The 27,951-nt window shown below is 38.0% G+C and overlaps 2 protein-coding genes across 3 annotated transcripts; both read left to right on the forward strand.

Moving 5' to 3' along the window:
* Positions 1-9,495, forward strand: LOC306755835 (protein LYRIC-like). Of its 2 annotated transcripts, none has more exons than XM_079240378.1 (13): positions 1-577; positions 777-892; positions 1,995-2,076; positions 2,321-2,491; positions 2,783-2,824; positions 2,954-3,094; positions 3,526-3,609; positions 3,694-3,762; positions 3,849-4,006; positions 4,148-4,264; positions 5,901-6,008; positions 7,296-7,422; positions 8,976-9,495. In XM_079240378.1, exons 1-13 carry the CDS (start codon positions 244-246, stop codon positions 9,038-9,040), a joined length of 1,614 nt encoding a protein of 537 aa, XP_079096504.1. In that variant the 5' UTR covers positions 1-243; the 3' UTR covers positions 9,041-9,495. The 2 variants fall into 2 exon arrangements, with proteins under 2 accessions (XP_079096504.1, XP_079096505.1); XM_079240379.1 differs by having other exon boundaries at positions 3,849-3,991.
* A 3,135-nt stretch (positions 9,496-12,630) lies between these two features.
* On the forward strand, positions 12,631-27,611 carry LOC306756232 (lysosomal-associated transmembrane protein 4B-like; the record flags this gene model as incomplete). The annotated part of the gene is made up of 7 exons (XM_079240932.1): positions 12,631-12,741; positions 13,586-13,697; positions 17,082-17,155; positions 17,381-17,503; positions 17,613-17,711; positions 21,227-21,322; positions 27,186-27,611. The coding sequence occupies 7 exons, from the start codon at positions 12,631-12,633 to the stop codon at positions 27,267-27,269; spliced, it is 699 nt and encodes a 232-aa protein (XP_079097058.1). The 3' UTR covers positions 27,270-27,611.
* Positions 27,612-27,951: the final 340 nt, after the last annotated feature.

The following is a 27,951-nucleotide window of genomic DNA, read 5'->3' on the forward strand; positions in this document are numbered from 1 at the left end:
CATATGAGGTGAACCTGCTGGTCACACGGGATGCATTGTGTCGGTCATGATCTTATGATGATATAGGCTGGCCTACCGGGTGCTTAGCTATCTAGCTTGACCAATGTTGCTGGCGAATAGATTAATTGTTTGCAAACATGTCGAAATTGTTCCGCTTTTTATAGCTAACACTGCATGCTAGCGCAGCGAGTGGAGGTACGCAAAGCGTGACTAATCGGTCTGTTGTTTGTAAAAACAATAGAAATGGAACAATGGCAGGACGCGGCCTCCCAGCAGGTCAAGCTGCTTACAAATCGCCTGAATGAACTGTTGACCAAAGGCCTGGAGTGGCTGTACTCCGAGCTTGGTGTGGATCTGGGAGTGAAGCCCGAGCATATTCCGCCATGGATGATCCTCTTAGCAGCATGCGCCGGGCTGCTCCTGATGGTCGCTCTCTGGGCCTCGATCTGTCGGTCTCTCTTCACAAAACGTCCCGCCTCGAGCTCCGTGGATGACGGGGCTGAAGTAAAGCAGGCTGGCATTAAGCCTGTCAAAGCAGAGGAACCGAAGAAAAAGAAAAAGAAGTCGGAAAAGGCACGTAAATCAAACTATTTTCGGTTAAACCTGACAAGCATGCTGTTAGCCACAGGCTAGCTGGCATGCTAACACTGACAGTTCATGTCATTGCCATAGATCTGGGTTTGTCTGGAGTAATATACATTATAGAGAATAATTAAGATAAAAAAAGGGGGGCTTATTGCATTTTTAACGATACATTCTCGTGTCCTTTCAGAAAGCCCAGCCAAATGGCAGAGCTATTGTAGAACCGCAGGAAGAAGCCATATCAGCGGAAGAGATAGTGCCACCTCATCAGACGGCCCCACCAGAAGCCAAGAACCAGAAAATAGCCGAGGTGATCTTAAAATGTGCTCAAATCACATGCTTGGGCTTCATTCAGGCAAATAAACACATTTATTTGCTGCTGTAGTTTATACAGTTGTGCTTATATTTATTCATACCCTTTCATTAAAGAAGGCAAAAAACAGCTGCCTGTAAAATAAGCTGAAATTGTCTGACGTTATAATAGGTAAGTTTTATGAAAATCATTACATTATTTTCTAATTCTGGTTCAATGGAAATATCTTTTAAAAAAGCAAACAAATAAGATGATTTATTACATATGACATCAGTCATAAAGTAATATTTAGTTGAACAATCCTTTAATGTTTCCGCTCCAGTCAGGTGTTTTCTGTTCCTCTCAGTCAGACTTCTGCACCTGTTGACAGGTATTTTGTCCCACTGTTCAACAGAAAAGTCTCTAATTTGTCCAGGACCAATTTGTTTCCTGGTCTTTCTTCAACTCAATTAAATAAAAAAAACAGTGTCTTATATTACCAAATTATATTTTTGCACATTTTTAGTTATTGTTCCTTTTTTAAGTCTCCAGTTATTTGAGTGACTGTTGTAAATTCAGCCTTTTCTTTAATGAAAGGGAATGAATACATATGAGCACAACTGTATTCACTGGTAATATTTGTAGTTAATGTTATAGTAAGCAGTTTTACTTTAGTCATTACTTGAGGATCATGTTCTTTTTGTGTGTTTTCATTAGAGGTGCAGGAAAGCCGTCACCTTGCAGGGGTGTAACTGACTGCTAGTGTTGGGTTACAATTTTCAGCTTGCAGATGCAGTGAAACTCGGGTGATACCCCCGGATTTATGACGGGACAATGTCCTTGCTAGACTGTAAAAGTCTGCACGTGACTTTATTGACTCTCTGGAAATAACTGCAGTATTTGTTGTTTAGAAAAGTTTATTATAACTTAATCAGGGAGTGTTGAGCAGTGACTGTGGTTCCACCTATTAATAGATCTGCTGATTTGACTGACCGACACTCCCTGGTTCAATCAGGATGGGTTTCTCTTTCCAAGTTATCCATGTATCTCTCAATATTTGTCTGCATTCTTGCTTCAAAAACCCAATTTTTGTGTTTAATCTGGTTTATTTTGGTTCCAGTCAAAGAAGTCCAAAAAGAAAGCCAAACAGGCTGTAAAGGAGACCAAAACGGTGACTGCAGAGGGAAAAGAGCCGGAAGAAGGTAAAATATGATTAATAAAAACATAATGAACTTGTTTTAATAGTTGATAAATGGATGTGATCTGCATTATTGCATTGATGTAAATGGGTCACTATTTTGCTAAATAGCGTGCATGTGTTCCTTTAACTGAGCTAATCCATACCTTATGTCTGAACTAATCTGCTTATGAATTCTTCTGTTTTTTGGAAAATGTTTTATGACGTTACACTGGACCCATTGTGTGTGTGTTTTTCGTTTTTTTCAGGCACGTGGGAGACCAAGGTTAGCAACAAGGAGAAACGTGAGCAACGCAAGAAAGACAAGAGCTCCAGTGATGGTTCAGCCAGTCCTGGAGGGGGGGACACACCTGTGAGCACTCCCCCAGAGCAGGCCAAAGCCTCATCTGCTGCACCCGCCAACCAGAAGAAGAAAAAAGGTGTCTCTTTTAACAAAGTTCAAATCAAGCAAGGCGAGGGTGTTTAACTTTGTTTGCACCAGCTCACGTTAACAAGACGTTTTATTAATAAACAGTCACTGTCCTGCAAGTTGTTTTTGCCTGTCGTTGTTCTGTTGTTGACAAGACTGGCTATATATACAGACGTTATGGGAATTAAGTCTCATGTGAGTTTTTTTTTTCCTGAAGTGTGTGTGTGTGTGTTTTCTGTTCTGAAATGCTCTCATGTGGTTGGTGCTCAGTGTTTGTTGACCTTACATTCTTTATTCTCAGGAGATTCTGCAAAAGTGAAGGTTGAAGCTCTTGCTTCTCAAGGTAATTAACACACCACTTGACTTATTAAACATTTGGAAAACAAGCCAGAGGGGTATCTGGTTGTTTATTGTGTTTGAGTATGTATTATTCTTCTTTTTTTTCCCTTTAATTCTCCCTTACTGCGTTTAGCTAAAGGCAACGAGGCGGTGGAGGTGGCGACGGCGGCCGCTGATGTGGCTCCCAAGGTCTCCGCTCACACTGTTGCCTCAAAGTCCAGCTCCTGGACAACACCTAGACAGCAAGCACCACTGTGGAGGGCAGGGATCGATGGTAAAATTGATTTCTTTGCCTCAATGGCAGCAAACCAGTCTGTATTTGCTCTTTATGTTTTGTTTTAAAAAGAGGAAAAAAGAAATTTCTTGGTAGGTTTAGATTACACTTCTGTCCAAATTACTAGCAGTAATCTGGTGTCCATCATAACTCCCTGAGATTTATTGTTTCACCTAATTTCACTAAATTTCTGAACATATTAATCCGTCTCAACACTGGAGTGTTACTTATTTAGTCTTAAGGCAGTTTTAGAAGCTAAGTGAGTAAGCTTCATTAGGTTTGATGTAATAAAATAATAAATAAATGATAATTTTAGGATATTTCCAGTCTTTAGATGTTGATTAAAAACCCCAAACTTGTTTATTTTTTCAGCAGTCTGTAATTGCATTGAACGGGAACATCATAGTATCTGTCAAACGTGTGTATTTCAGAGTCATGGACAGTGATTGACAGGCCGATGCCTTCAGCAGATCTTAATCTGTCGTCTTTGGCTGGACTGGGAGTCGGTACTGGCCGTAAGTGACATGGAAGCGCCACCAGATGGCATTGTTTGCTGAGGCCCGTTTAGTTGTGCTTATTTTGTCTGTATCTGTTGGTAGAGCACCCGCCTTTAAACGACCTGCCGTGGCTCAGTCATCCCAGAGTGGACGACGAGTGGTCCGGACTCAGTATGCAACACCTCTTTTCACCTTTAAAGCAAAGTCACAGTCATGATTTATCTCTCATTCTTGCATTGTGCTCTCTGGTTTCTCAGATGGCGGTTCATCTGATCCCAGCTCTGATTGGAACGCTCCCTCTGAAGCCTGGGGAAACTATGAGGAGCCCACTCCAGCGCCGCCTCCGATTCAGGAGAAGACCCTTCCTGAGCCGGCCAAGGCGAATCTGACTGGAGCCACCGTACGTCCTCCCAGGGTTAGGGACCAAACTAAACATAATAGAAGATACTTGGAAGATTTAAAGCAGCGCTGTTTCAGTTCTTCCTTCTGACTGTGTTGGGTCACCTGCAGAATACACTGGTAGACAGCTGTTTCTTTTGTTGGTGTTGTTTTACAGGAAGATGATGATGATGAAAAGGATAAAGGAGATGCCACTGCTGAGGGAGGAGCTAAAACTAAGAGGAAGAAAAAGAAGAAGAAGAAGGCCCCTGAGGACGGGGGAACAGCTGGCCAGGTAACGATCGCAGTACACAGCAGAGTAAACTGGTTGGAAAAAGTTTGATTGGTTTTCGTTGTATGTCAGACAAATGATTAGTACTCATCAGTAGGTGCGTTTCCATTACACATAGAATTACGCAAAAGATAAATATTGTGATAAAAAACGCCAATAAAAACATTCATTTAAAAAAAAAAAAAAAGACTGAAATTTTGCTAAGTTTTTATGCTCTAATAAAGTGTTTTGATATAGAAATATATCTCAAATGTATTACAGAAACACTTTTTTTTTGCATTTGCATGCCCCCAGACGTAACGTGGGTGGTCGTGACCAGTTCATTTCCAGTAAAAAAGGTGCGGTGTGGAACAAACTACAAACTTTAGAGCTTTAGAAATAATAATTAGGGAGAAATGCTTCAAAAAGCCGAAGCAAATTCTCTAAGGAAAGTAGAAAACCCCAAAAATAACGCTACATGGCAACTTTGCACAGGCTGCAGTTCTCGTAAAACCTCTGAGAACTGAGGCTTTTGCTCTAAACACTGGAAACACCTGCAAATCGCAACAGTTTGTCTTAACTTACAATTAGGCCTGTTGCAAGCCCATAAGTCCATTAATCGTACAATAAGAAAAAATGCGCGCAATAAGTTTGCCGGATGCAATAATTTTCATTTGTCTTTCTTTTCTCACTCGCTCACCCGCTCACTTTGGATGAGAGAGTGAGCGAGTGCTGCATTTGTTTTAAGACAATATTAACTAAACACAGCAATGCAACAAGCTTCCATCTGCACTTATAACACAAACATCAACTGCAGTTTTATCCCAGCTGGGAAAAAAAAAAAACCTTAACAGGCTAGCTGCATCTTCTCGACAGTCCACGATCACTGGGGTGTTTAACCGACAGATGAAACACAAACAGGACATGATGTAACATGGTGTGCACTCAGACAGCGTGGTTGGTAAAGCCATGCTGCCCTTTAATATTGTTAAAAAGGCAATATTATGAAAAATTTTGCAAACATTTCACAGCCAGTAAGAATTTCCTGGATGAACATTCATGTTACAAACGGCAATTTCACAGCTTTACAATAACATGAAAACTGATATTTTACCATTCCACCTCTGTTTAAGTCCAGACATGTCCCCTTATATGAGCCGACTGTAGACTATGTAACTGTGTTACATGGTGTTTAGAGACCATATGTTCCTTATAACCACGTTGCCAAAACCCCAGGAGAAATCCTGATCTGTTTTAGCAGACTGAGGACGTGATGAGTCTAGTCTGCACATCGAGCTAAGTCTTTAAAATCTTTGAAAGCTAAATGTTTTAAAGTACTTGCATTATTACGGCATTATTGTTATTTTAGTTATAAAATAATCTCAAAATGACAACAATAATCGCTTAGTGCAATATTATTATCGCAATAATGTCTGAGACATTAGTCACATGGCAAAATTATTTACTGACAGGCCTACTTACAAATATTGCTTTTATTTTGCGAAAATGTGTGATTGAAACGCAACAACTGAAGCTGGTCGGAGTAAAATTTTAACAGTCTAAATCCAGTTAATTTTTTCCCTCTGCTTATCAAAGAACAGAAATATTTGATCATAAATGCAGCCAGAGTTTACCAGACTGTTTCGTCTCGTTTGTGAAGGTAGAGGAGCCAGCGAAGGAGCCGACGCCTGCAGTCTCCTCAAAGAAGCAGCCACCTGTTCATGAAAACCCTGCTGCCGTCCAGCCTGTCAAGGCTGCTGCTGTCGAGGTCAGTGAGGCCAGGGGGTAGACGCAAACACCACATGAGCTGATAAGCAATACCTTTACGAATTACAGCTCAGCTGTTCCCCTGAACATCTCATGGCGTAGATCAGTGTTTCTTACATGGTGATCCACATACCCTGAGACACTCCAGGGTGTGTATAAAAAATAACATAAAAATAAAAAGAGTAATGCCTTTTTATATATTTGATATCTTATTCAGTGGATATAACTTGGGTTTATATTAAAAGGCAAGTCAGTTCATGTGGTCAGGATTACTACACAGATGTGGAACTATACAAACATGTACATAATAAAAGTTTATAGCTTAAAAGTTACTTCGATCAAGTTACTTCAATCAAGGTGATATACTTTTTTTTTTTTTTTTGAGTTCCAGATACCTGTGGTTAAATAATTTGTGGTTTATACTTTGTGATCTCTAAGTTTAAGGGGTAGGTAAATAAATAAATATTTAAATGTATATAAATGTAAAATAAAATAAATAGTATGTAAAGTAAATGGGAGTAACTTAAAAATATGGGATTAAATATTTCATATGTATGGAATAAAGGTTTATTAGAAAATATATAAAAATGATACATTTTATAAATTTAAAATGGAAAATTATCTAAATTTGAACAAAAACATATTTTATAATTTTCAAAATATAGAATATATTTGACAGATTTGTTTTAATAAAAATTAAAACATCAAATTAAGTATATTTGTAATAGAATTAAAATATTTTTCGAAGTGGGCTTATGTTTTTTTTACAGAATTTTTTTTTCTAATGTAGACATTCACTGAAGTGTTCTTGTAGAAAACATCTTGATGATGTACTGGCTGACCGGTCGGTTTTGGTCATTTCTAAGGTTTGCGATATTTTTCCTGTTGCCGCGGCCAAAATGTTAAATACTGGAGATCGCCACTAGGTGGCAGCACACCGCACAAGGACTCTGAACTAGTAAGGTCAATCTACTCGTAACGTATTTATGTAAACAACAGTTTCCCAATCTGTTGCTGTTAGACATGAAGGTTTGTCACTATGGAGGGAGGAACTTTTATAAAAATGCTCGTAGTTGCCAACTAGGTCCGAGTGGCGCTCCTCTAAACTATCTGCCATTGTGTTTACCTCCGATCTCGTTTGTGTTCATGTTTGCATGAGAGAACAAGTGTAGATCAACAGATACATAAATGTTGTCGTCTGGGACTTTTTGTTAATCTGTGCAGTTGATTTAGCTGTTTTATCGCCACTACAGAAGTTAAACTATATCTTATAATTTTCTGCGAACAGGTGAGAGGAGATCGACCAGTGAAGGAGGTCATATCCCAGAAACCACCCGTCACACAAGTGCCACAGAAGTCAAGTGATGGAGAGCCCACTGCCAAGCAGAACAACCTTCCTGCTCCAACACAGCAAAGTAAGACCAATTCTGTCACACTGGAAGATAACAAGCTCGCTGTCTGCATGAAGTTATTACACGTTTAAAACTAAACGATGCGACAAAATTCAAGAGGTAGGCCTTCCAGTAAAACAGACACCTGTTGCAGCAGGGAAACATGTAAAACCTGCAGGACAGTGGCCTTAGAGCAGTGTTTCTTATACCTAGTACTCAGTGCTCGCTACCTGCATGTGTTCAGCAACTCTAACACACATGATTCAGATTCCTTTAAATCAATGTCAGCCTCTTAATAAACATTCATTTCAACCAGGTGTGGTTAAAACCTGGAAAATATGCAGAGCAGTGAGTCCTAAATAACTAACTGCCTTGTTTTATTTATTTATAAATGAATAAATACTTTATAAATAAATAATAAGAAGAAATAGAATATAAATAAATAATCTGGTTCACTGCAATCACATAAAATCGCAGGTCTGCCCAGCAGTGATCCCAGTCGTAGACGAAGCTCCAGTGGAGCATGAATTGACTATTATCTTTGGTCTTGTGTCTGTACCTTCGACAGCAAGAACAACATTCCTGTAACATGGTTATTCCTGAATCAGGTGTGACAGAGACAGAAATATCTAAAACATACAGGACAGTGGCCCTCGAAAACCAGTACTGGATTAACCCATAGATGAAATGGAGGAACTGGTGTAAAAATTTGCTGTTGGAATAGAACAAGTGAGCAAAGGGGAATAACAGCTCGCTGAGTTTCTTTTACAGATGTATGAAAAGCAACGCAACAGCAGCAGCACATGGTCCTCTATTAATAAATTATTAATTATTAAAGGATTAATAAAGTATTTTAATTTCATTTCATGCCATTAATGGTCCCAACTTGTTTTAACCAGTTAGAATGTCTGATTGCTCCTTGTGAAAACGTTTTGTGTTGCTGTAGATGAACAGTCAGAAAATTGTAACTTTTAGCTACAATTTTATGCATTAAGCATCATTTAACTATACGTTTTGAGTTATGAAAGCTTTCTGGTTCACACCAAGCGGCGACGTCCGGCGCTAAAACGTGAAGCCTATGCATAAAGCTGCAGTTCCCCCTTCATCCACTAGGGGCTGGAAAATCGGAGCAAATCCCCATAGACTCCCATGTTAAAAAGACCAACTTCACAGCAGAAATAAACATGTTTACAGCCTGGAACAAAAAACATTTTCGGTTCAATAGGTCAGGTTTACCTTCATGACAACTATGGGGGGAGTGATTTTTTTTTTTTTTCTAAATTGCCCGTTTAGGAGTAATTTTATCTTGAAATTCAACATATTCAGGGGCGTGTCCTTTTGATTGACTGGTACCCGATATCCCGCTTCAAAGAGGAACGTAGAACAGCCGCGGTTTTTAGCCGGTTAGCAACGTGACTTAGCTTTAGCCCGCTTACCTTCTTTAGCTGACGGAGGCTCCGCCCATCTTTCTATATACAGTCTGTGGTTTACACCCTCAAGTCACGTCTCTGAAAGCAGTTTAAACTTGAGTCGCATCTAATGACCAACTTCCTTCTATATTTTTGTCTTGTCCACAGAAAAAGCTGAGGAGAGCCAGGCGCCCAAACCAGCAAAGAAGAAGAAGGCCAGGAGAGAAACATGAGACCGTCCACTCTGCACACCTCTGTATGCAAAAGACTTCATATCCTGTTTATGCAACATGTTTTGTGACAAGGACTTTGGGCTAAGGTCTTTGATGATGGACTTAACCTTGAAACCTGTTGTGAAAAATGAAATGAATTTTATACCCGCGGTGTGTCTGGTGGATCGCTGAAACTAGATGCAGTGCATTCTAATGATTTTCATTCAATCGTCCGATTCTGTCTTTAATTCCACTGAATCAATTAACAGAAGGATCTGTATTGTAGTCCTTAGACATGTAGAAAATATTGATCATTTTTAGAGATTCGCTGTCATGGTGCAGAGCGAATGTTTACTGTATAGAGATTGAAAACAGTTAACGCGCATCGGGTCACGCGACGCCGGGCTGTGAGGAACAAACTGGCCCTTTTGCTTTGCAGTCTTTTTATTTGCCTGGATATTTGTGAGCTGTGGGGGCCATCAGGGGTTTGGGCGGGGGGGGGGGGCGGCTGAAGATCAAATGTTACTTTTAGGCTAACGGTTTGGGCTCAACAAGGTGTAGACTTGTGTGATGTAAATGAACCTGGTCAGACACAGAAAGGGGAATCCAGTCCGCTTTGTAATTTTTGCATTCTTTTCTGTGACTGAACATTTCATCAGCTGTCCATCTGGTTTGTCCCTCGTCTGATGTTGTCCTGCAGTGAATCTACGACTTGTGCTCTTCCTTACTGTCTCCCGACGGCTTGATGGCTGCAGCAAACCAGCCGTTGCATTGTCATAAACCCCCTTCGTGCTTTTCCACCACTGGCTGATTCAAGTCTTCAAAATCTTTTGTAAAACTTATTTGTAATAAAAGAAAAGCTAAAGCCATATGTAAAAAGACTAAATAAAGGCCAGTTTTTCTATCAGGACTGCTTTTTCACTCCAGTTGGATGAAGGCTGACTGACCGTTTTGCAAACATGAGACAATGTCGGATCAGTTTGAAGCTTTTAATTCCTGTTTAATGTTAAAGAATAAATGTCAAAAGGTAAGAATTGTGTAATGAAAAAGTTTAATTCCCTTTTAAAGTGATTAAGTTCATCTCGTTGGCAGGATGAGTCATGTTACTGTTTAAAGAATGGACTGGTGAATTCCAGATTAAAGTATTTAGGCCTCAAACTTTCTGGAAAACACAGATTACCTCACTGGATTTAAGCCTGTCCAGTCTCACGCGCCTGGATGTTTTAACAGGACGAGTAAATACGACCTTGCAGTCCTCTGAAGTTGCACAATTAAAGCAGCAGTTCATCGGAAGTACCGAGGATTTGCCTTCAAAATAAAAGCGACCCATTTAATTTTTTTTTTTTTTTTTTTTATTCTACCAAATGGCTGAAATTTATTATTCAGACAAGACTTGCTTTAATTTTAATAATTCCATTTAAATCATAAACTCAGTGACATATTAAGCTTTTTTTAAATTGCACATCAAAAATCTTATATCAAGGTACTGATTTTCCTCAGAAAAAGATTAAAAATCAAATTTATTTTGATTGCATATCTAAAAACAACCAAAGCTGAAGGAAGTGCTGAACAAGTTCAGATACAAAAAGTAATTGCATCCATTTGCCGCCTGTTTTTTAAAAAAAAAAACTAATGTAATCCTGATTCCAAAAGTTTAGACTTTGTGGAAAATGTAAATAAAAATCAAGTGCTTTGAAAATCTCATAGATCCATATTTGTATTATCAGGGCAGGATAAATAACATCAACATATTTAATGGATAAGTTTAGCTCATTTTGAGTTTGATGGTAGAAAAGCACATATTTTAAAAAGTTGGAACAATGATTTAAATCAGATTAATCCAACAGCTTATCAAATTCTGCACAGCCTAAAGCATGTGTGTTGGAGCAGGAATACATGGAAAAGTTGCAGGATTGTGGAGCTTGCTAACCTCTGCTCTGGACCAAAGCTCATTTTAAGTCATCTGAGGCAGACATCTCCTAATCTGGTTCTGGAAGTCTGGATTTTGTGATCCCTGATCTGAGGTAAAATATAAAACAGTTCTGGGCTCAGATGAATCAAGCATTTTATTTCTGTTGGAAACCATGAACGTTGTGTCCTGCAGACTAAAGAGGAGTCTGTCCAACAGATCCAACAAAAGCCTGCAAGTCTGATGGTTATACGTTGAATTAATACAATACAATACAACTTTATTTATAACGCACCTTAAAAACAATGTTGACCAAAGTGCCACATTGTGGGGGGTTAAAAAAAAAGAATAAATAACATACACAAAGACAATTAAAAAAATTAGTCATCTAAAAGCAATAAAAAATAAAAGCAGTCAAATTAAAATAGTCCAATTAAAATCAGATTTTAAAAAGTCAACTTATTGTGCAGGAAAAGCCAGCTTAAACAAATGGGTCTTCAGTAACACTAATGGTGTGAGCAGCTTCTATATCTGTGAAGTTCCATAAAGGCTGAAACTATGCTGAGGTTTCAGCAACATCTGCTCCCATCCAGATGTTTCTTTAAGGGAAGGGCTTACTGCTGAACCGACCTGACTGCAGAGCAGATCTTTCACCAAAAGTCGACATTTGTAGCTAAATGAAATTTAAAAAAAAATCCACAATAAAGGTCCAGGAATGCTAAGCAGCTAGAATCCTGCATCAGAGCAGAACGGGACAACATTCCTCTCCTAAAACTCCAGAAACCAGTCTCCTCACTTTCCAGATGTTTTAAGAAGAGGGGCTGCCACACTATGGTAAACATCACCCTGTCTTAACTGTATCACTGTCATTTGAAATGTAATAATTTCGAGAAAAAATAGTGATTTCACTACATCTAGTGCAAGGATGACCTAAATAGCAAACATCCCTTGGAAATAAAAACAATGATACAGTTGTGCTCATATTTATTCATACTCTTTCATTAAAGAAGAAAAAAAACAGCTGCCTGAAATAAAAATTTTATGAAAATCATTACATTATTTTCTAATTCTGGTTCAATAGAAATATTGTTGGGTTTTTTTTTTTAGTTTTTTTTTTTAAACAAATAAGATAATTTATTACATCTTACATGACTCATAAGCTAATATTTTGTTGAACAATCCTTTAATGTTTCCACTACAGTCAGGTGTTTTCTGTTCCTCTCAGTCAGACTTCTGCACCTGTTTACAGGTATTTTGTCCCACTGTTCAACAGGAAAGTCTCGAATTTGTCCAGGACCAATTTGTTTGTTTGTTTGTTTTTTTCCCTCAACTCAATTAAATGAAAAAACAGTGTCTTATATTACTAAATTATATTTTTGCTAATTACTAATTTATTGTTTCTTTTTTTTAACTCTCCAGTTATTTGAGTGACTGTTGTAAATTCAACCTTTTCTTTAATGAAAGGGGATGAAGACATATGAGCACCTTGGAAAGTCAGAAAGCACCTCAGATTCATGATCGAGGTTTTATTTTGAAACCGGAAGTGCTTTTTTCCCCCCCGCCACGCGCAGCTTTGTTTAATCTGCTCAGGTTATAAGTAAACAAGGCATTTGTGTTCGTCATTCTCTCGGTGAGAGGCGACGCTCAGCAGACGCTGCTCGGACAGAGACGAATCTTTCTCTCCTGCAAACACCGCGCCTCAATGCTCTCAGAGAAGATGATGATGTCCCCGTGGGACCGCTGGTACTCCACGAGCTGCTGTCTGTGCTGCCATGTCCGCACAGGAACCATCATCCTGGGGGTATGGTACATGGTGAGCACCGCCTCTCTGTCTTGTCACTCACGACATGCATGTAGACATCCAGAGACGACATCATCAGGGTGATCTCATCACTGGACGCATACTTCAAGATTATTATTATTATTATTATTATTATTTACTGTTGTCACGTATTATTAATTAAATTCTTGCTATTAGAGAAAGATTTTAATTTATTTAACCTTTTCATGCAGACTTTACCTGTTTGTCAGTGATCTTGGGTGCAAATGGGCTTATAAAATATGATCAGGTTTTAGGTTAATTTATAGTAATTCACATTTTTCTTATGAATAATGAACAATTTTTTGTTTGACATCTGACAAAGTCTTTCATTGAATGATTTATGTACATTTTTGCCAAAGGTTAAGAAATATATAGTTGTGTTACGTGCAGAGTAAATGTACAGGGCCATGGTTCATTAGAGCAAAGAGTGCATGTGGAAAAATCCCTTCTCCGCTCTCTATGAATAAATTAACAGCGGACCTCTTCAGGTAGCTGGGTTTGTGTCAGGTTGCCTATTGACTGTAGAGAATTTTCCATTACATTCACCTCATCAATGGGGATGTATGAGTCATCTGCATAATGAACACTGGCCAAAGCAAAGCAAAGACTTACGCAAAGCATTACTGTAGAGATGAAGTCCAACATTCATTTCAAGGAAAGCTTTAATTATTATCATTTCTGTTTTCAAATGCCATTTTATAGATTATGGATAAATCAATTTATAGGATCTCAAATGCTTTTTGTGTTTGATGGATTCACCATGCTGCTCTGCTTACCATCTGTCCAATAGTCCATATTGTTGACTTTATTTGCCCATATGTCCTCTGTCCCTAAGCTCATCAATGCGGTGGTGTTACTCATCCTACTGACAGCACTCAGTGATCCTGAGCAGTACCACCTGACCAGCGCAGAGCTAGCCAATGACCTGGATGTCATGGATGATGCCAGTAAGTAGCATAGAAACCCAGTGCTTTACATCTCCCATAAGTAGTCCCACAGAACTAAATAAGAGATTTTGGAGAGTTTTAATTAGCTGATTTCTGTATTCTCAAGTAAACATGTGAAACCTGTTGGGCTTCTTCCTTCTCTACCTGAAGCCACAGATGGTTTTAACTTGCTCATGGGATGGTTGGCTCAACTGGGTTTTCCATCTGACTCAATTAATGATTTACCATTTTACTAAGGGACTTCAACGTTTATAGAGATAACAGTCAGTCCTTCTAAAAATCAACCTCACAAAAGCCACAGAGATGTACGCTTAAGTCCATCTGTGCATCCGAAAAGCCGTCTAAGCAGCTCTGGAGTACACCTTAACAGTCTGGCATGAAGTGGCCCACAACACATGGTGCTGGGAGTCTCTGATTGGGACTGACTACATTGCTCCTGATCTAGAAGATTAGGGTGATCCATTAATGCAACTTGAGCCAGAGAGTGCAGTGCCACCCCCTCATTAGAGACACACATGGACCTGTGACATAGTTAACTTATCTCAGCAGATGTTAAGGTTCAGATCTGACATACGAATCAGAGTAAGAATGATTTGGATGTTTCTGTGACTCCATATTGGTTTCAGATGTTCTCTTTTATTCCATACAGTAGCAGACCTCCTGACATGCCTTATTATGGTGGACTGGCTCTGATTGTTGTTGACTGAAATAAAAAGCTCATCAGGCAGTAAGCAATAGAGATGTAAATCAGGAATTTGATCACAATACTGTAAAATATCAATTAGTTGTATAATGCTTCAGTGTTTGCCAATATCACAAAATTTCCCCCAAACAATATGAATTTGATTTGAGTCAAAAGCCAACAATCCATATCAGACGTCACATGATTTAATTCAACCATGTCCATGCATATCAATTCAGAAAACACAAGTAGAGAACAAAAACATGATTTTGTTTCCGTGCTTAGTCAGACATTTAAATAAAAAAATAAAAAAAAAACCCCAGAAAAGTGCAAGTGGTTGTGTCAGGAAGAGCATCCAACATAAAACCTTTGCCAAATGAAATATGTGAGTCGGTCATGGTGTGGAGAAACTGACCCTGAGGAGAAGACAGGAGGCTAAACAGGAAGTTGCAGTAAGTGTCAACGTTCTCTCACAAGTGACAAGGATGAGGAATGAGTGTGTCAGAAGTACATCAGGCTAAGTCGGCTTGTGCATGTTGAGAGGAGGGATAGTGAATATATTTGTAGAAGATGTTGAAACTATGAGGAAGACTAAAAATAAGATTAATTTATGCAGTGAAAGAGGAAATGAAGTTGGTGTAAGAGAAGAGGTTGGAGAGGGTAGGCTTAGAGCCAGGCAGATGATTTTCTGTGACAAGCTGAAGGAAATGGCCAAGAAAAACAGACATGTCACATTCTGTATATCGAAATGAAAATGTAAAAGATGTAATGCACATTGTAATGTAAAAGAAACCTGACAGAATACTTGTAGATTAAAGCAGGATATAGTGTAAATCTTTCAGACCTTGTTTATAATAACCAAGGTAGTGTATTCTGTCTACATTATTGTTACACACCAGATCTTTGAATATTAACGTTTTCCTCATCAAATTAACTGTACAATGCTGAAATTTACATATTTCTAAGACCTATTGCATCACTAATTGGTAAAAACTCTGTTGTACACAGTTTGATGCATGTCTTCTGCCCTCTGATGGATGCTTTTTGCACTTCAGTAACTGACATATCAAACTATACATATACTGTACGTATATGCAAATATATTTATTTACTTATTTCTACTTTTTGTAAATAGGCTTTTTAAGATTTTAAAAATCTCTGCTTTATTTCTTGGGTTAAGTATTGATGGATGTTTAGAACAAAGCCAGTAAAAAAAACTAACTAATGTTCTTTCTTTGGAAGATCTTACAAATAATTACTGAAACAATGCTTGATTAATATGTTGAAATTGCATCAAATTTATTCACTCAGTCATCATTGAGTGGATGTATCAATACAGACTGATGTCTTGTTATTCCCTTATAAACTGTTTTTTTTTTTTTTTTTTTTTTTTTTTTGTAATGTTAAATCGATTAGCCAAAAAATGTGTTTTTACACATAAACTGTAGTTATTGAACTTCAAATCTTATTTCAGTAATCACGAAACTGGTTTTGATGAGTACTTAGGTTAGCATAGCTTAGCTAGCATAGCTTAGCTAGCATTAACATTTAAAACAATGGCCAAGTGGTTCTAGTTTATCTTTTCCAGGAAAAAATATTTCCAAAGCTTAAAGTTGAAAACTTTAATTTGCTCAGAAATGATTAAAGTAGATTTTATTTTTTATTTTTTATTTTTGTATATCTACAGAACTGGAGACCAGACACACTTAGCTTAGCATAACTTAGCCAGCAATAAACCAACAAGAAGTTCCCTAAGATGACATTGTTGTGAAGTGGTGCTATGTAAAGCTGAATTGAACAATGTTTTTATATTTTTATTTGTTAATCATACCAAACACAAGTGTCAGTCTTCTGATTCATCTTCATATAAAGAACCAAATGGACATTTCACGGCTTCTAGTTTTTGTACATGTTTTCATAAATTTGGCTAGTCTCTCAACACAGCACCTGAAATACTGCTAAAGTTTGCAAACTATGGTTAACATGACTCTGCCTGATATTTTGATAATAGTAATAAAAAAAAAAAATTAAACTGAATCCTCCAAGAGAAAAACAAACACAACTTCACACCAATAATAATGGTTTCTGTTAAATATGGACAAGTTTGCCCATAAATTTGCTTTGACAACATGTAAATGTAAAAATATTTTTGTTTTAAAATTTATTTCTTCACTTCCCTACAAAAACGTAAAGTCACATTCTGAATTATCATGCTTTTTTTGTTGTTTTTTTCGAGCATTTTGTATTCTCAGTAGTCTCCGTACTCTCCTCTCATCTTGTTTTTATACGATTCATCCTGTGACTCAGAGCAGTAGAATATTTTTTGTAAGTTTATGATGGAAATACTGTCACAGGATAGCAATATTTCTTCTTTCACTGAGATTTTCCAGTGAATCTGCATGTGTTTTGATTCTGCCGCATCCTGTCCTTATGTAACACAATCATTGGTTCTCGTTTGCCATACTGAGGTGATACGGGGTCAGGCTGACACAGAGCGGCCTACAAATGTGGAGGTTAAGTCTTTATCTGGCTAGCAGATGCGCCACAACATTTTTTTCTGCACACAATGTTCTGCTTACAGATCAGCTAAACATGACTGTAAACATTTTCACAAAAGCAATGAGAAATTGTCTCAACTGAACTGACTACAATAAACAGTAAAAAGTTGGATTTTTAACCCCCTTTTTTTCTTATTGCTCCAGATATGTGCATTGCCTCAGCGATCTCTCTGCTGATGATACTTATATGTGGGATGGCAACATATGGTGCTTATAAGGTAAACAAAATGTTTATTGCTTGCACTGAAATGCTATTTTCCACTGCATGAATGGTTTATTGTTGTTTTCTGCTACCATGCATCTTTTAGCTTTAAAAAAAATAATAATCTAGCTGTGATCTCGGTCAAGCTCTGATTTATTTCCACAAGAAATCCAATTTGATTTTATACTTATATAACACACCTGCGTGTCTTAAATACCTGAAATAAATGTTTTCATTTCAGCTGCGTGCGGCCTGGATCATCCCCTTCTTCTGCTACCAAATATTTGACTTTGCTCTCAACACCTTGGTGGCTGTTAGCATTGTGGTTTACCCAAACACGATACAGGATTACCTGCAGCAACTGGTAAGATCAGCACATTTATGGTTTTATATGGATGTATCTATATCTGAATGGTGACCTCACATGAAATCGCTGCTGTGTATTGACGGCGGTTTTTCTGGTTCCTGTGCAGCCTGATAATTTCCCGTACAAAGAGGAGGTCGCAGCTCTCAGTAACGTCTGGCTGGTGCTCATCGTGTTGCTCTTCATTGGTTGTATTCTTGGCTTCAAGGTAATTTTTTTTAACTTTTCTTTTCTGAGTATATTTTTATCAGCACTTACAACCCTTTTACTGGCTGTCAGGGCTCTTATTGGCACCACCACAAGTTTCCTGACATCATTAGCAATATTATGCAATGTGGGACACAGACTGGCTGCCGCATCTGGACACGATGTTCCGATGTGACTTTGTGGCGACTAAAAATAGAAATGGTGAAACTAGATTTGTTTCCATCATTTAGATGGATGCAAATCCCAAAGATTGGACACAAAAAGTTTTTAAATGCATTTTATGGGTGCAGGACGTGATGTTAATATAAATAACACAGGGAGGAATTACTTGTATGACATTAAGAAAAGCAAAAATTACAAGTTAAGTTTACAAAATCGCAACTTACTGGAAAGGTTTTAATTCATGCTTCTATTATAAACTAATGTAATACATAATAATATACTCTGGGTGACCAATAAAGCACTTTCCATTCAATTTAACTGTGTTGTGAGACTTTTTTTTTTTTCTGATTTAAGTATTATAGTAATACCTGGACTTCCGCTATTGTTGTTAAATCGAACAAAGTAATGCGGCGTTACAGAAACAATGTTTCTTTTTTGGGTGACAAAGTAAAGTAACGCACTGCATTTAAAATATCAGGAATGAAATTACTTTACTATACTGTAGAAACGCTCTTTCCTGCGTTACCTGAGCTGTGTCTGCATGTATGTGAAGTACTAATCTGTGTGGTGCTGCATGCACTACCTGTGTGTGTGTGTGTGTGTGTGTGTGTCCTTGCCTGGACACGTTGCCATAGAGACGGATGTGAGTTAGGTAACAGCTCATGTGTTCATTTATAGACTTTTTACAATAAAGCAAGATGGTTTAAAACACATTGGAGTTTTTACTCTAATGAAATTAATTTATTTGACTTTCCAGATCAGTATCAGGAAACTCCTCTGTCTGCTGATCAGTCGGGTCAATCAGCTGCTGTGCAAAATCATTCTGATATTTTATAATATCATTTCCTTCAGTGCGCTCAGTAAAAGCCTAAAACAGGGACCTGAGCTGGAAGTTGGAACTGAAAGGGTGCGGATCTCCCAGGAAAGCGTTAATAGATCTAATTTACAGGAGAACTCGTAGCTGATCAGCCTTATTTTAGCTCAGAGAGTTCTAGTGGGATGTATGAGCGCAGTATGACCTCATCATAACTTCTTTTAGCCTGTTGTTTGTGGACTGTCCTGCAGACAGCATGCGTCTACACCAGGGGTGGGCAACTCCGGTCATCGAGGGCCGCGGTCCTGCAAGTGTCGCAGCCTTTGGTTGTAACACACCTGACACCTAATAGGCTTCATAAGCAGACTTCTGTAGAGCTGGAAGTCAAACTCTGCACAAGTTTGCTAATTACCCATTGATTTGTATCAGGTGTGTTGCAGCAGGGAAACTCTAAAGACTTGCAGAACTGGGGAGTTGCCCGCCCCTGGTCTACACGGTGTGTGTTCCATGTATCTACCTGGTGAATTAGTGTTGGTTTGGTGTTCATACTGCGCCAGATGATTCGTACTATCCCGGGAAGCAGACCACACTCCATTTAAAGCCGACCAAACAGCCTTTTTACAGCCACCATTACATTTTAAAGAAGTAAAAAGTAACTAGTTACTTTTTTTATTTTAGTCCTGCCTGATAGTGATGATGTGCGGATCAGTTCTTCCTGATGAAATAATTCCTTTTGCACATCCGACGTTCTCACAAGCTGTCTCTACCTTTGCACACTGATGTATCTCCTGTGGAGACTTTTTGTGTAAGACAGCTGTGGGAGCATCACAGAGGCCTCTTAACTGGGTTGTAATTGTAAGAAAGTTAGAGAGCTTGGATGTGCTTTGGATGCTCTAGTCTAGCAGATGGAGGCAGCAGATGGTGCTGTGTTTGGCGGAGGCGTACTATCCAGTAGCAAGCTGCCTGCTGTGAGCCAGGTGATTTCTGGACAGCAAAGAACAACAGGAACTGGTTTTACTGTTATGAAATGATGTGGAAATCTTTACTAAAACTTTAAAAATGGACCCTGAATTTCAGCATGATGATAATGTCATATTTACATTACATTTACTGTTATGCATGTTGTTCATGTTACCATGATGCCATCTGTGTCTGTGTGCAGAAAATGTACTTACGCCACAGCCTCCCCAGAGACAACGTGACTTTATTTTATTTTGGAACACCTTGGCTCATAGATTTGCATAAAAGAAGACTAAATGTCAGAAGTACTGCTTAAAAATTGGATTCTGTAACAAAAGTTTACAATCATCTTCCAGCTCTCAGATATACTAACTAGTAGGGATGCACCGATAAACTTTTTGGGCGTTCCGATCCGATACCGATATCTGAGATTGGAATATCTACCGATACCGATATTTGCCGATACCAGACCTGTTTATGTGAACATTATTGTGACTATGGTTATTACTGCTGTTATAACTGTGTAAGATTTCATCAGGTTGTCATAAATGACCCATCTTTTCTTAAGTTACCTCACCAATACAGATATAATAACATTACAGATCTAACAATTTCAACAAGTTTTACCCTGATTTGGCACATTTTACCTAAATAAAACTATAAATGTGTGGTTTGGAAACAAAGATCTGGCTTTTAGTGTAACAATAAATGTCACATTTGAACATTCAACGCATTTATTTCTTTTAAAACATGTCCGAAGCATGTCATTAAACACATCTGCGCTAGCTTGACTAGTGTGGTATCGGTACACTTTTATTAATACCAAGTACGAGTACACACGCTTGGTACTGAGCCGATACTGGTAACAGTATCGGTGCAACCCTACTAACTAGAGATGTTTTGTGTTGGCTTTTTTTAACGATATCTGATATATAGATTTTATCCAACTCTTAATTTCCTATACCAATATCAACCGATACCAATATTTTTGGAGTAAGATGTACCAAACAAACAAAATTATCTGGAAAACTATGAATGACAGCTCACATAATTTGTCAGTATCAGTTAGAGGAGACTAAGCTGTAAAGGTTGATATATAATATGTGCACCAATAATTTTCCGTATTGCGTTTTAACGCTGATATCAACCAATAATATCAGTATGCCGATAATATCGAACAGCTTTAATACTAACAATTGGCACAATAATGATCAGAGCGAAAAGCCATGATCTACCAGTTCACATGCTAACATGCTAATGTTTAGCATTAGCAGAGCGTTAAACGTGTCGTCCATCTTAGTTTAGTGTGACGGAAAGATCAGTTTAAAGAACAATTATTCATTTGTAGTTATTACTTCATAAAATATGTGGACCAAATTGGATTTTTTATTTGGCAGTGGAGATAAAAGACAGTAAAGTAGAAAATTTTACAAGACAGGTTACATTAGTTGATATTTAAATCTGGGGCCAATTGATCAACTCATCCACAGCTGTTCTGCTACCTGATATCTATTATTATATTTCCAGAATATTATAGATGTTCAGCAGCTTACGACTCTATTTTTTTTACCTGGTTCTAGGCATATCTGATAGCATGTGTGTGGAACTGCTACAGATACGTGACCGGCAGAGGTGGTTCTGAAATCCTTCTCTATGTTACGACCAACGACACCACGGTAAGTTAACAATAATTCATGTTTTTTAAGTTATATGACATTATCTGCTTCTCAGAAAAAGGTTTAGCAGCACTATTCTAAAAAGCACGTATTGGTGTTGTATTATATAGTTGGAAAGCCTGATTAGTTACATTTACAACAAGGTATCTCTTGTACAGGTTATTCTTCTGTGGGATGAACCACACTGTAAGACATGTGGGTAATTCTCCCCCCACCGACAGTAACAAGGAGAAAACAACACATATTGGCCATTTTTACACTCGATTCATTTGACACAGTCCGAAACCTCCTTAGAGCTTGGCCCCTCCTCCTCATACTGGTCACATGTTGCTGTTGGATAGCATCTCAGACCTCCACAGGCATCGTGGTTGTGTTGGTCTCTCTAGCACCTGCAGGACACCCAAGCTGGTCCTACAAGGGTTCAACTGGTACATGAGGTCTGGACTCATGACAAACCACCCCAACCCTAACTCTGTGGTTACTCTGTGATGATATAGTTGGGGAGAGTGTTGTCGTCCTGGAAGATGCAGTTCCTTTCCAGCTTCTGGAGAAGTAGGATCACATCTGACCCCAGAATTTAAGTCTGATATGTCTATCAGCCAGGTGCCAGTCGTGTATTTTTATTTATTTATTTTATGGAATGCCCCTTGAGATGCGCCATCTCGTTTTCGAAGGGGTCCAAAAACATAAAACATATAACAATACACTATAACCAACAATTCACAGATTAAACGTAAAACAATATTTAAGATACAAACAAAACAAGACAAGACAAACTCCTGCTAATGTACAGATGTAAAACACAGAAATTACACAACCAGGGACGTCAGATTCAGTAATTATTCATCATGTCACAGAATTATGTAAAAAAGGCAATAATGTAAAGAGAATAAATTTTGTTTACTCATTATTATTATTATTATTTGAATGAATTAAATTATTTTTATTTTCTGTTTACTTACATTGGTTTCACCACTACACAAATTCATGACATTCCCAGGGATAACATTTGAACAGCGTTACAAGTGACATCAGTACCAACGTAGTTGGTAGTTAAATTCATGTTGACTGTAAAACCATTATTACAATGGTTTTCCAAAAAAACAGATACAGTCATATTTATTCATCCCCTTTCATTAAAGAAGGAAAAAAACAGCTGCCTGTAAAATAAGCTGAAATTGACTAAAGTAATAATAAATAAACATTTTATGAAAATCATTACATTTTTTTCTAATTCTGGTTCAATAGAAATATCTTTTAAAAAAGCAAACAAATAAGATGATTTATTACATATTACATCACTCATAAACTAATATTTAGTTGAACAATCCTTTAATGTTTCCGCTCCAGTCAGGTGTTTTCTGTTCCTCTCAGTCAGACTTCTGCACCTGTTGACAGGTATTTTGTCCCTCTGTTCAACAGAAAAGTGCTCTAATTTGTCCAGGACCAATTTGTTTGGGTTTTTTTTTTCTCTCTTCAACTCAAATAACTGAAAAAACAGTGTCTTATATTACTAAATTATATTTTTGCAAATGTTTAGTCATTGTTCCTTTTATAAGTCTCCAGTTATTTGAGTGACTGCTGTAAATTCAGCCTTTTCTTTAATGAAAGGGGATGAATACATATGAGCACAACTGTATGTGAAAAAAGCAAAAGCAATCATGCTGTAGCTTCTAGAAATCTTTTTCCAAATAGGAGTAAATATGAGTTTTTTTGGAGACTAGTTGTGGCTGCGTGTTAACATGCAGTTGTTACACATCTGGGAAGCCGAGCCAGAATAAATGACAGTGTGGGTGTTCATGGAGAGGGTCCTGCACCGCAGCGAGGCTCACTTATTCGTTTTTGCAGAACAGTGAAGCACGAAATCACAGATGAATAAGATGCAACACAACAGGGTGCAGCTACCAAGACGTGGTAGGAAAACCAGCACCAGTTACATTGCTGGTTTTGGTTTTTTCATGGATTTGGTTGTCAGTACCGTACATAAGAGAATCTGGCTCTAGACTGCTTCCATTCCTAGTCTTTTTGGGAAGTTGCATTAAAAATAGGTGATTTTTCGTAAACATATGTTCTCCTGTTTAGATGGTAATCCTATTTTCCTGTTGGCTGTAACAGATGTCTGTGTGCAAAACTTTGTTTCAGTGCTCTGGCTTCAACACAGCGACTGCAGGCATTCCTCATGTGCAGCGTGCAGCTGTACAAATACTTTTATTAGCATTAACCTTGAGGAGCAGGTTTCCACAACAAGAAATGCTACAAGTGGGGAAAAAAAGAGAAGGTGCATTGTTTATATTCGAACACACATATTGCTGCCTGATTTAACTATCTTTCATGGCTCTTTCGTCATCTCAGGGGCCGCATTAATCGATGTCTGATCTCGATTGTGCGTCTTTCTTCATCTTCCAAAGTCAACAAAACGGCTCACAACTGTGGAAAAATGATTTCCTTATTCAGTCCAGACCACTATTCATGCTTTTATCATCTGCGTAGGTTTCCTCTGCTCACGCCAGTCTGGAAACTGTAAATTCGTCATGTTTGAAGGGCGGAAGGAAATATAAAGCTGGGCTGTTGGTAGCAGGCGGTTTTACAGAGGCTACAGTAGCATGGATGGATGAACAGACCCTGATGGAGAGTCGAGGCTCCATGCTGGCAAAACCATTAGAGTGGTGACTGAGATGCTGCGCTGATGCAGTAAGCAGTATGTCTGCTTGTTTCTGGGTCTCTTCTTGGTGTCCTGTTGCTCTGTGACCACTGCTGCCCACTCACCAATTAGAAGTACTTATACTCTGACAGAAAGAAGAAGTCTGTAGAAACACCAATGATCTGCTTTTGCTATCAGAACAAAGACACGAGGAACTGGCTCCATTAGGGCTGATATGAGACCTAGCAGCATGCTAGATTTTGACAAACATGTCCTCCCAGTCTGCAACTTAAATCTCCTCCAAGTGCGACATTCTTTGCAACTTGAGACAACGGCTCACATCTTAATACATTGTGTGTGTGTTTCCTGTGGTGTTTTGGGCTTTAAATCAGCAGCGTCGCCTGCAGATGGTTAAAACACCTGAGATGTAAAGAATGTAATGAGAGGCCTCTGTCCAGCTCGTTCAGAAAAAAACAGGAAGCTGGCTCTGTGAATCTTTACATCAGCCTCACCTCTGCAGGTATGCGTTTTCAGTTGCCACCAGCTGCGTTTAGTCAGGCTGCAGGCAGGTTTGTAGCCTCTGGTTAGTGGTTTGCATCAGTAATATAGTGGTTAGGTGAAAAGTGCAATAATGCAATCCATATGAGGGAAATTCCTGGACATACTGAAAAGTCATTCACACCCACACAGACAATTGCTTGTGTGGCTTTAGAGCAGCAATAAGTAACCCTTGAAATGTGTCACAGAGGGAAATGAGAGACATTTCTCTTTATGAGTTTGACATGGGAGATGACTCTCGCTGAGCTCCTCTCCCTTTGGGTGCCGTCACTGAGCTTGTCTGGCAGGCTGCAGATGCAGAGGCAGATTGTGGAGCTGTCCGCTTTAGCTTGCAGCCAGCAGATATTACCAGCTGTATCTCTTTACCCCATGCAACAACCACCTGGACCTTCAGTGCCCGGCAGGGCTGTGTTTGTTAAAAGAAAGCAGTTGTTACTGAAATAGGTTTTATATCACGTTTTTATTTTTTATTATGCAGCAAATTCAGGAAACCTGCAGTTTATTTACTGAGTTGTTCAAATCAGAAAACGTTGAGACAGCTGGGAATGTGTAAATGTGTCTTTGTGAGGTCTCGAACAGGTTGAGAGCGATATGAGCAGTGTGTGACTGATGCAGTGTTGATGTGAACCACTGCATTTCTGAAAGCTACTGGAATGACCTCCACTCGCCACCGTGATTCAGTTCTTCACCACAGCTGGGTAAAATAAATAGATGAATTGATATGAATCTGTTGAAGCTGAGTTGGCCCTGTGATGGGCTTTCGGCTCTCTGAACAGAAGGAGATGTCACCATACTGACTAGGGGTGGGAAATCGATTCGAAAAAATAAAAAATCAGGATTTTTTGCTTCACGAGTTTAAAATCGATATTTTTGTTAAAAAAATCTATTTATCAAATAAATAACAATAATCCATTATAAAAATGGTCATATTTAATGTTTAAATTGATCTTTTTACGTGTCTTCTTGGGCATTAAAGCAGCAGAATGACGTCTGGCTGCTGTGTTGTTTTTTTTAAACTGAAAAGAAGAAAAATGACGAGAAAAAAAGTTTTGTACATTTTGCTATTTAAATCGAATTGGCCCGAATATTTTCTCAGTTCTTTCTAGCTTATAGAAGAATGAAGTTACTTGGGAAATTAGCACCTTTTGTTATTTAGGTGTGATGATGATGAATCGAAAATCTGTTTGAATCGAGAATCGATTCTGAATCGAATCGTCGGCCCAAAGATCCGATTCGACTTGAATCATGAGTTGTTGTTAGATTCACATCCCTAATACTTATAGATGAAATCCAACAATGCACCGTTAATGTAAACTACGACCTGTCTAATATTGTATTGCAGAAGTGTTACAAGTTATCACAGTAATCTGATTACTTCCAGATGTCTGATTTTGACAGGCATGTAAACAGGCTCAGTGTTTTAGAAAAGCAGATATCTGAGAACGTCTCTATTGTTGCTTAAATATCTGTAAATGAATCCATTTTAAGTCAAATTGCCGTGGTTTGTTGTCACAGAGGCAGGACTGTGTCTGGCTGTCTGCATGGACATGTCTCCAACACATGCTGTTGTATATGAAAGTAGCTGGACCGTTCAGGGAGCCTACACTTCTTTTTGCCATGTGTGGAGTCACAGCTGAGAGCTTTTGACTCCACATTTAGTTCTGTGCTGGAAAAGATGCAGCAGAGAAACTTATTTTATTCTTGTTTTCTTATGAAAAAGTTTTTAGAAGGCGTCATCTGTAAAATAAAGAGACGAATTCTTCATTCTGAGAGCTTGATTCTGGTTCTGTCGTACAGCACAGCACTGCGAAGAAACTTCTTTCCAACCTAGAGTATGATTTCTGCGCTGCAGATAGCCAATAATAAAATAAAGCAGAACTCACAGCTTTATCCTTCGTTTGAGTGGTGGGTAATGCCAGATAAATCTGCTCTCAGTCAGCCTCCATTCACAGGAAAATGGGTTACGGCTGCATTTGTCCACATGTCTCAAAACACTGTAGAGTCACAAATACAGGCTGTTTTTCACTTGTTTTGTATTCAGCAGTTTTTTAAACATATCTAAGCCTCAACATGTATTACCTCTGTACAACACAAATTTAACAAGATATTTAAAGCATTGGGTCATGTGAGACTCAGACTTGGGTCACTGTGGTGTCGTCTGCTGTCTTATAACTGTTTGAAGTGTGTGTGTGTGTGTGTGTGTGTATATATATGTATATATATATATATATATATATATATATATATATATATATATATATATATATATATATATATATATATATATATATATATATATGTGTATGTGTATATATATATATATATATATATATATATATATATATGTGTATGTGTGTATATATATATATATATATATATATATATATATATATATATATATATATATATATATATATATATATATATATATATATATATGTGTATGTATATATATATATATATATATATATATATATATGTGTATGTATGTATATATATATATTTTTTTTTTTCTTTTTCTTTTTTTATGTATATATATATATATATATATATATGTATCTTCAAATTGAGGTCGTTTGTGTCTTATGTGTGCAAAGCAAACTCATAATATTGCATTAATGTTATTTCTTATATATTTCCTCTCTTTTTTCTTTATTACTTCAGGTGTTGCTTCCCCCGTATGATGACAACATCAGTGTTCCTCCGAAGCAGGCGCCCCCAGCTAATAACGCTGCTGCTACAGCATGAAGACATTCCCAGGATGACGCTGATTAGATCCTGCTGTTCATAAGACCCCAGAAAAGTTTATGCACCACACTGCCTCTCCAATGTACAGTATATTTATGGATATATTGTTTCTACACATGCATTACATTACATACACTCAAGCATGCATATAAACATGTACAAACAAGCACACATATGCACATGCACACACCACCACCACCGTGACCTCCCATTCCTTCCTGTTATTACTGATAAATTCATGTTTTTCCCTTTTGTCTACGTACTTATGTTGTCTCTCGTAGTATAATTCCAGCTGGGATTGTGCATTTTTATGCATTTAAATCTGAGTGAAACAAACTATGAAAGTACTAGAAAGTTTGATAGATGATATATATTTTTATTAATTCTATTTATGCTCTCTGTGTGTATCTGGAATAGCAACATGTGAGTCACAGTTTATAGAGAAATAATGACCATATGCACAAACGCAACAATGAAGCGCTTGCTGGTCACAGTGGTGAGTCAGCATGAGGGAGGAGTCGTCTTGTGTTTCCTACTTGTCTCGTCTCTGCTCATGATCAGGGTTGGATTGCCTTCGTTCTCAACTTTCTCTCTTTTGGGGTGCACTTTAAAGGCTCATGTATAAAGTGTCACCTTGACTGGAAGTTTCCAAAGAGATGCATCTGCCTGTATTCTGACATGA

This window comes from Telmatherina bonti (genome assembly GCF_933228915.1).
Source record: "Telmatherina bonti genome assembly, chromosome: 5".
NCBI classification, from domain to species: domain Eukaryota; kingdom Metazoa; phylum Chordata; class Actinopteri; order Atheriniformes; family Telmatherinidae; genus Telmatherina; species Telmatherina bonti.

Bases quoted from the DNA above. Each gene is read 5' to 3' on its own strand.
- LOC306755835 (XM_079240378.1), top strand. From the start codon at position 244: ATGGAACAATGGCAGGACGCGGCCTCCCAGCAGGTCAAGCTGCTTACA. The intron at 578-776 runs GTAAATCAAACT...CCTTTCAGAAAG, and splicing joins AAAGAAGTCGGAAAAGGCAC to CCCAGCCAAATGGCAGAGCT. The intron at 2,825-2,953 runs GTAATTAACACA...TACTGCGTTTAG, and splicing joins TGAAGCTCTTGCTTCTCAAG to CTAAAGGCAACGAGGCGGTG.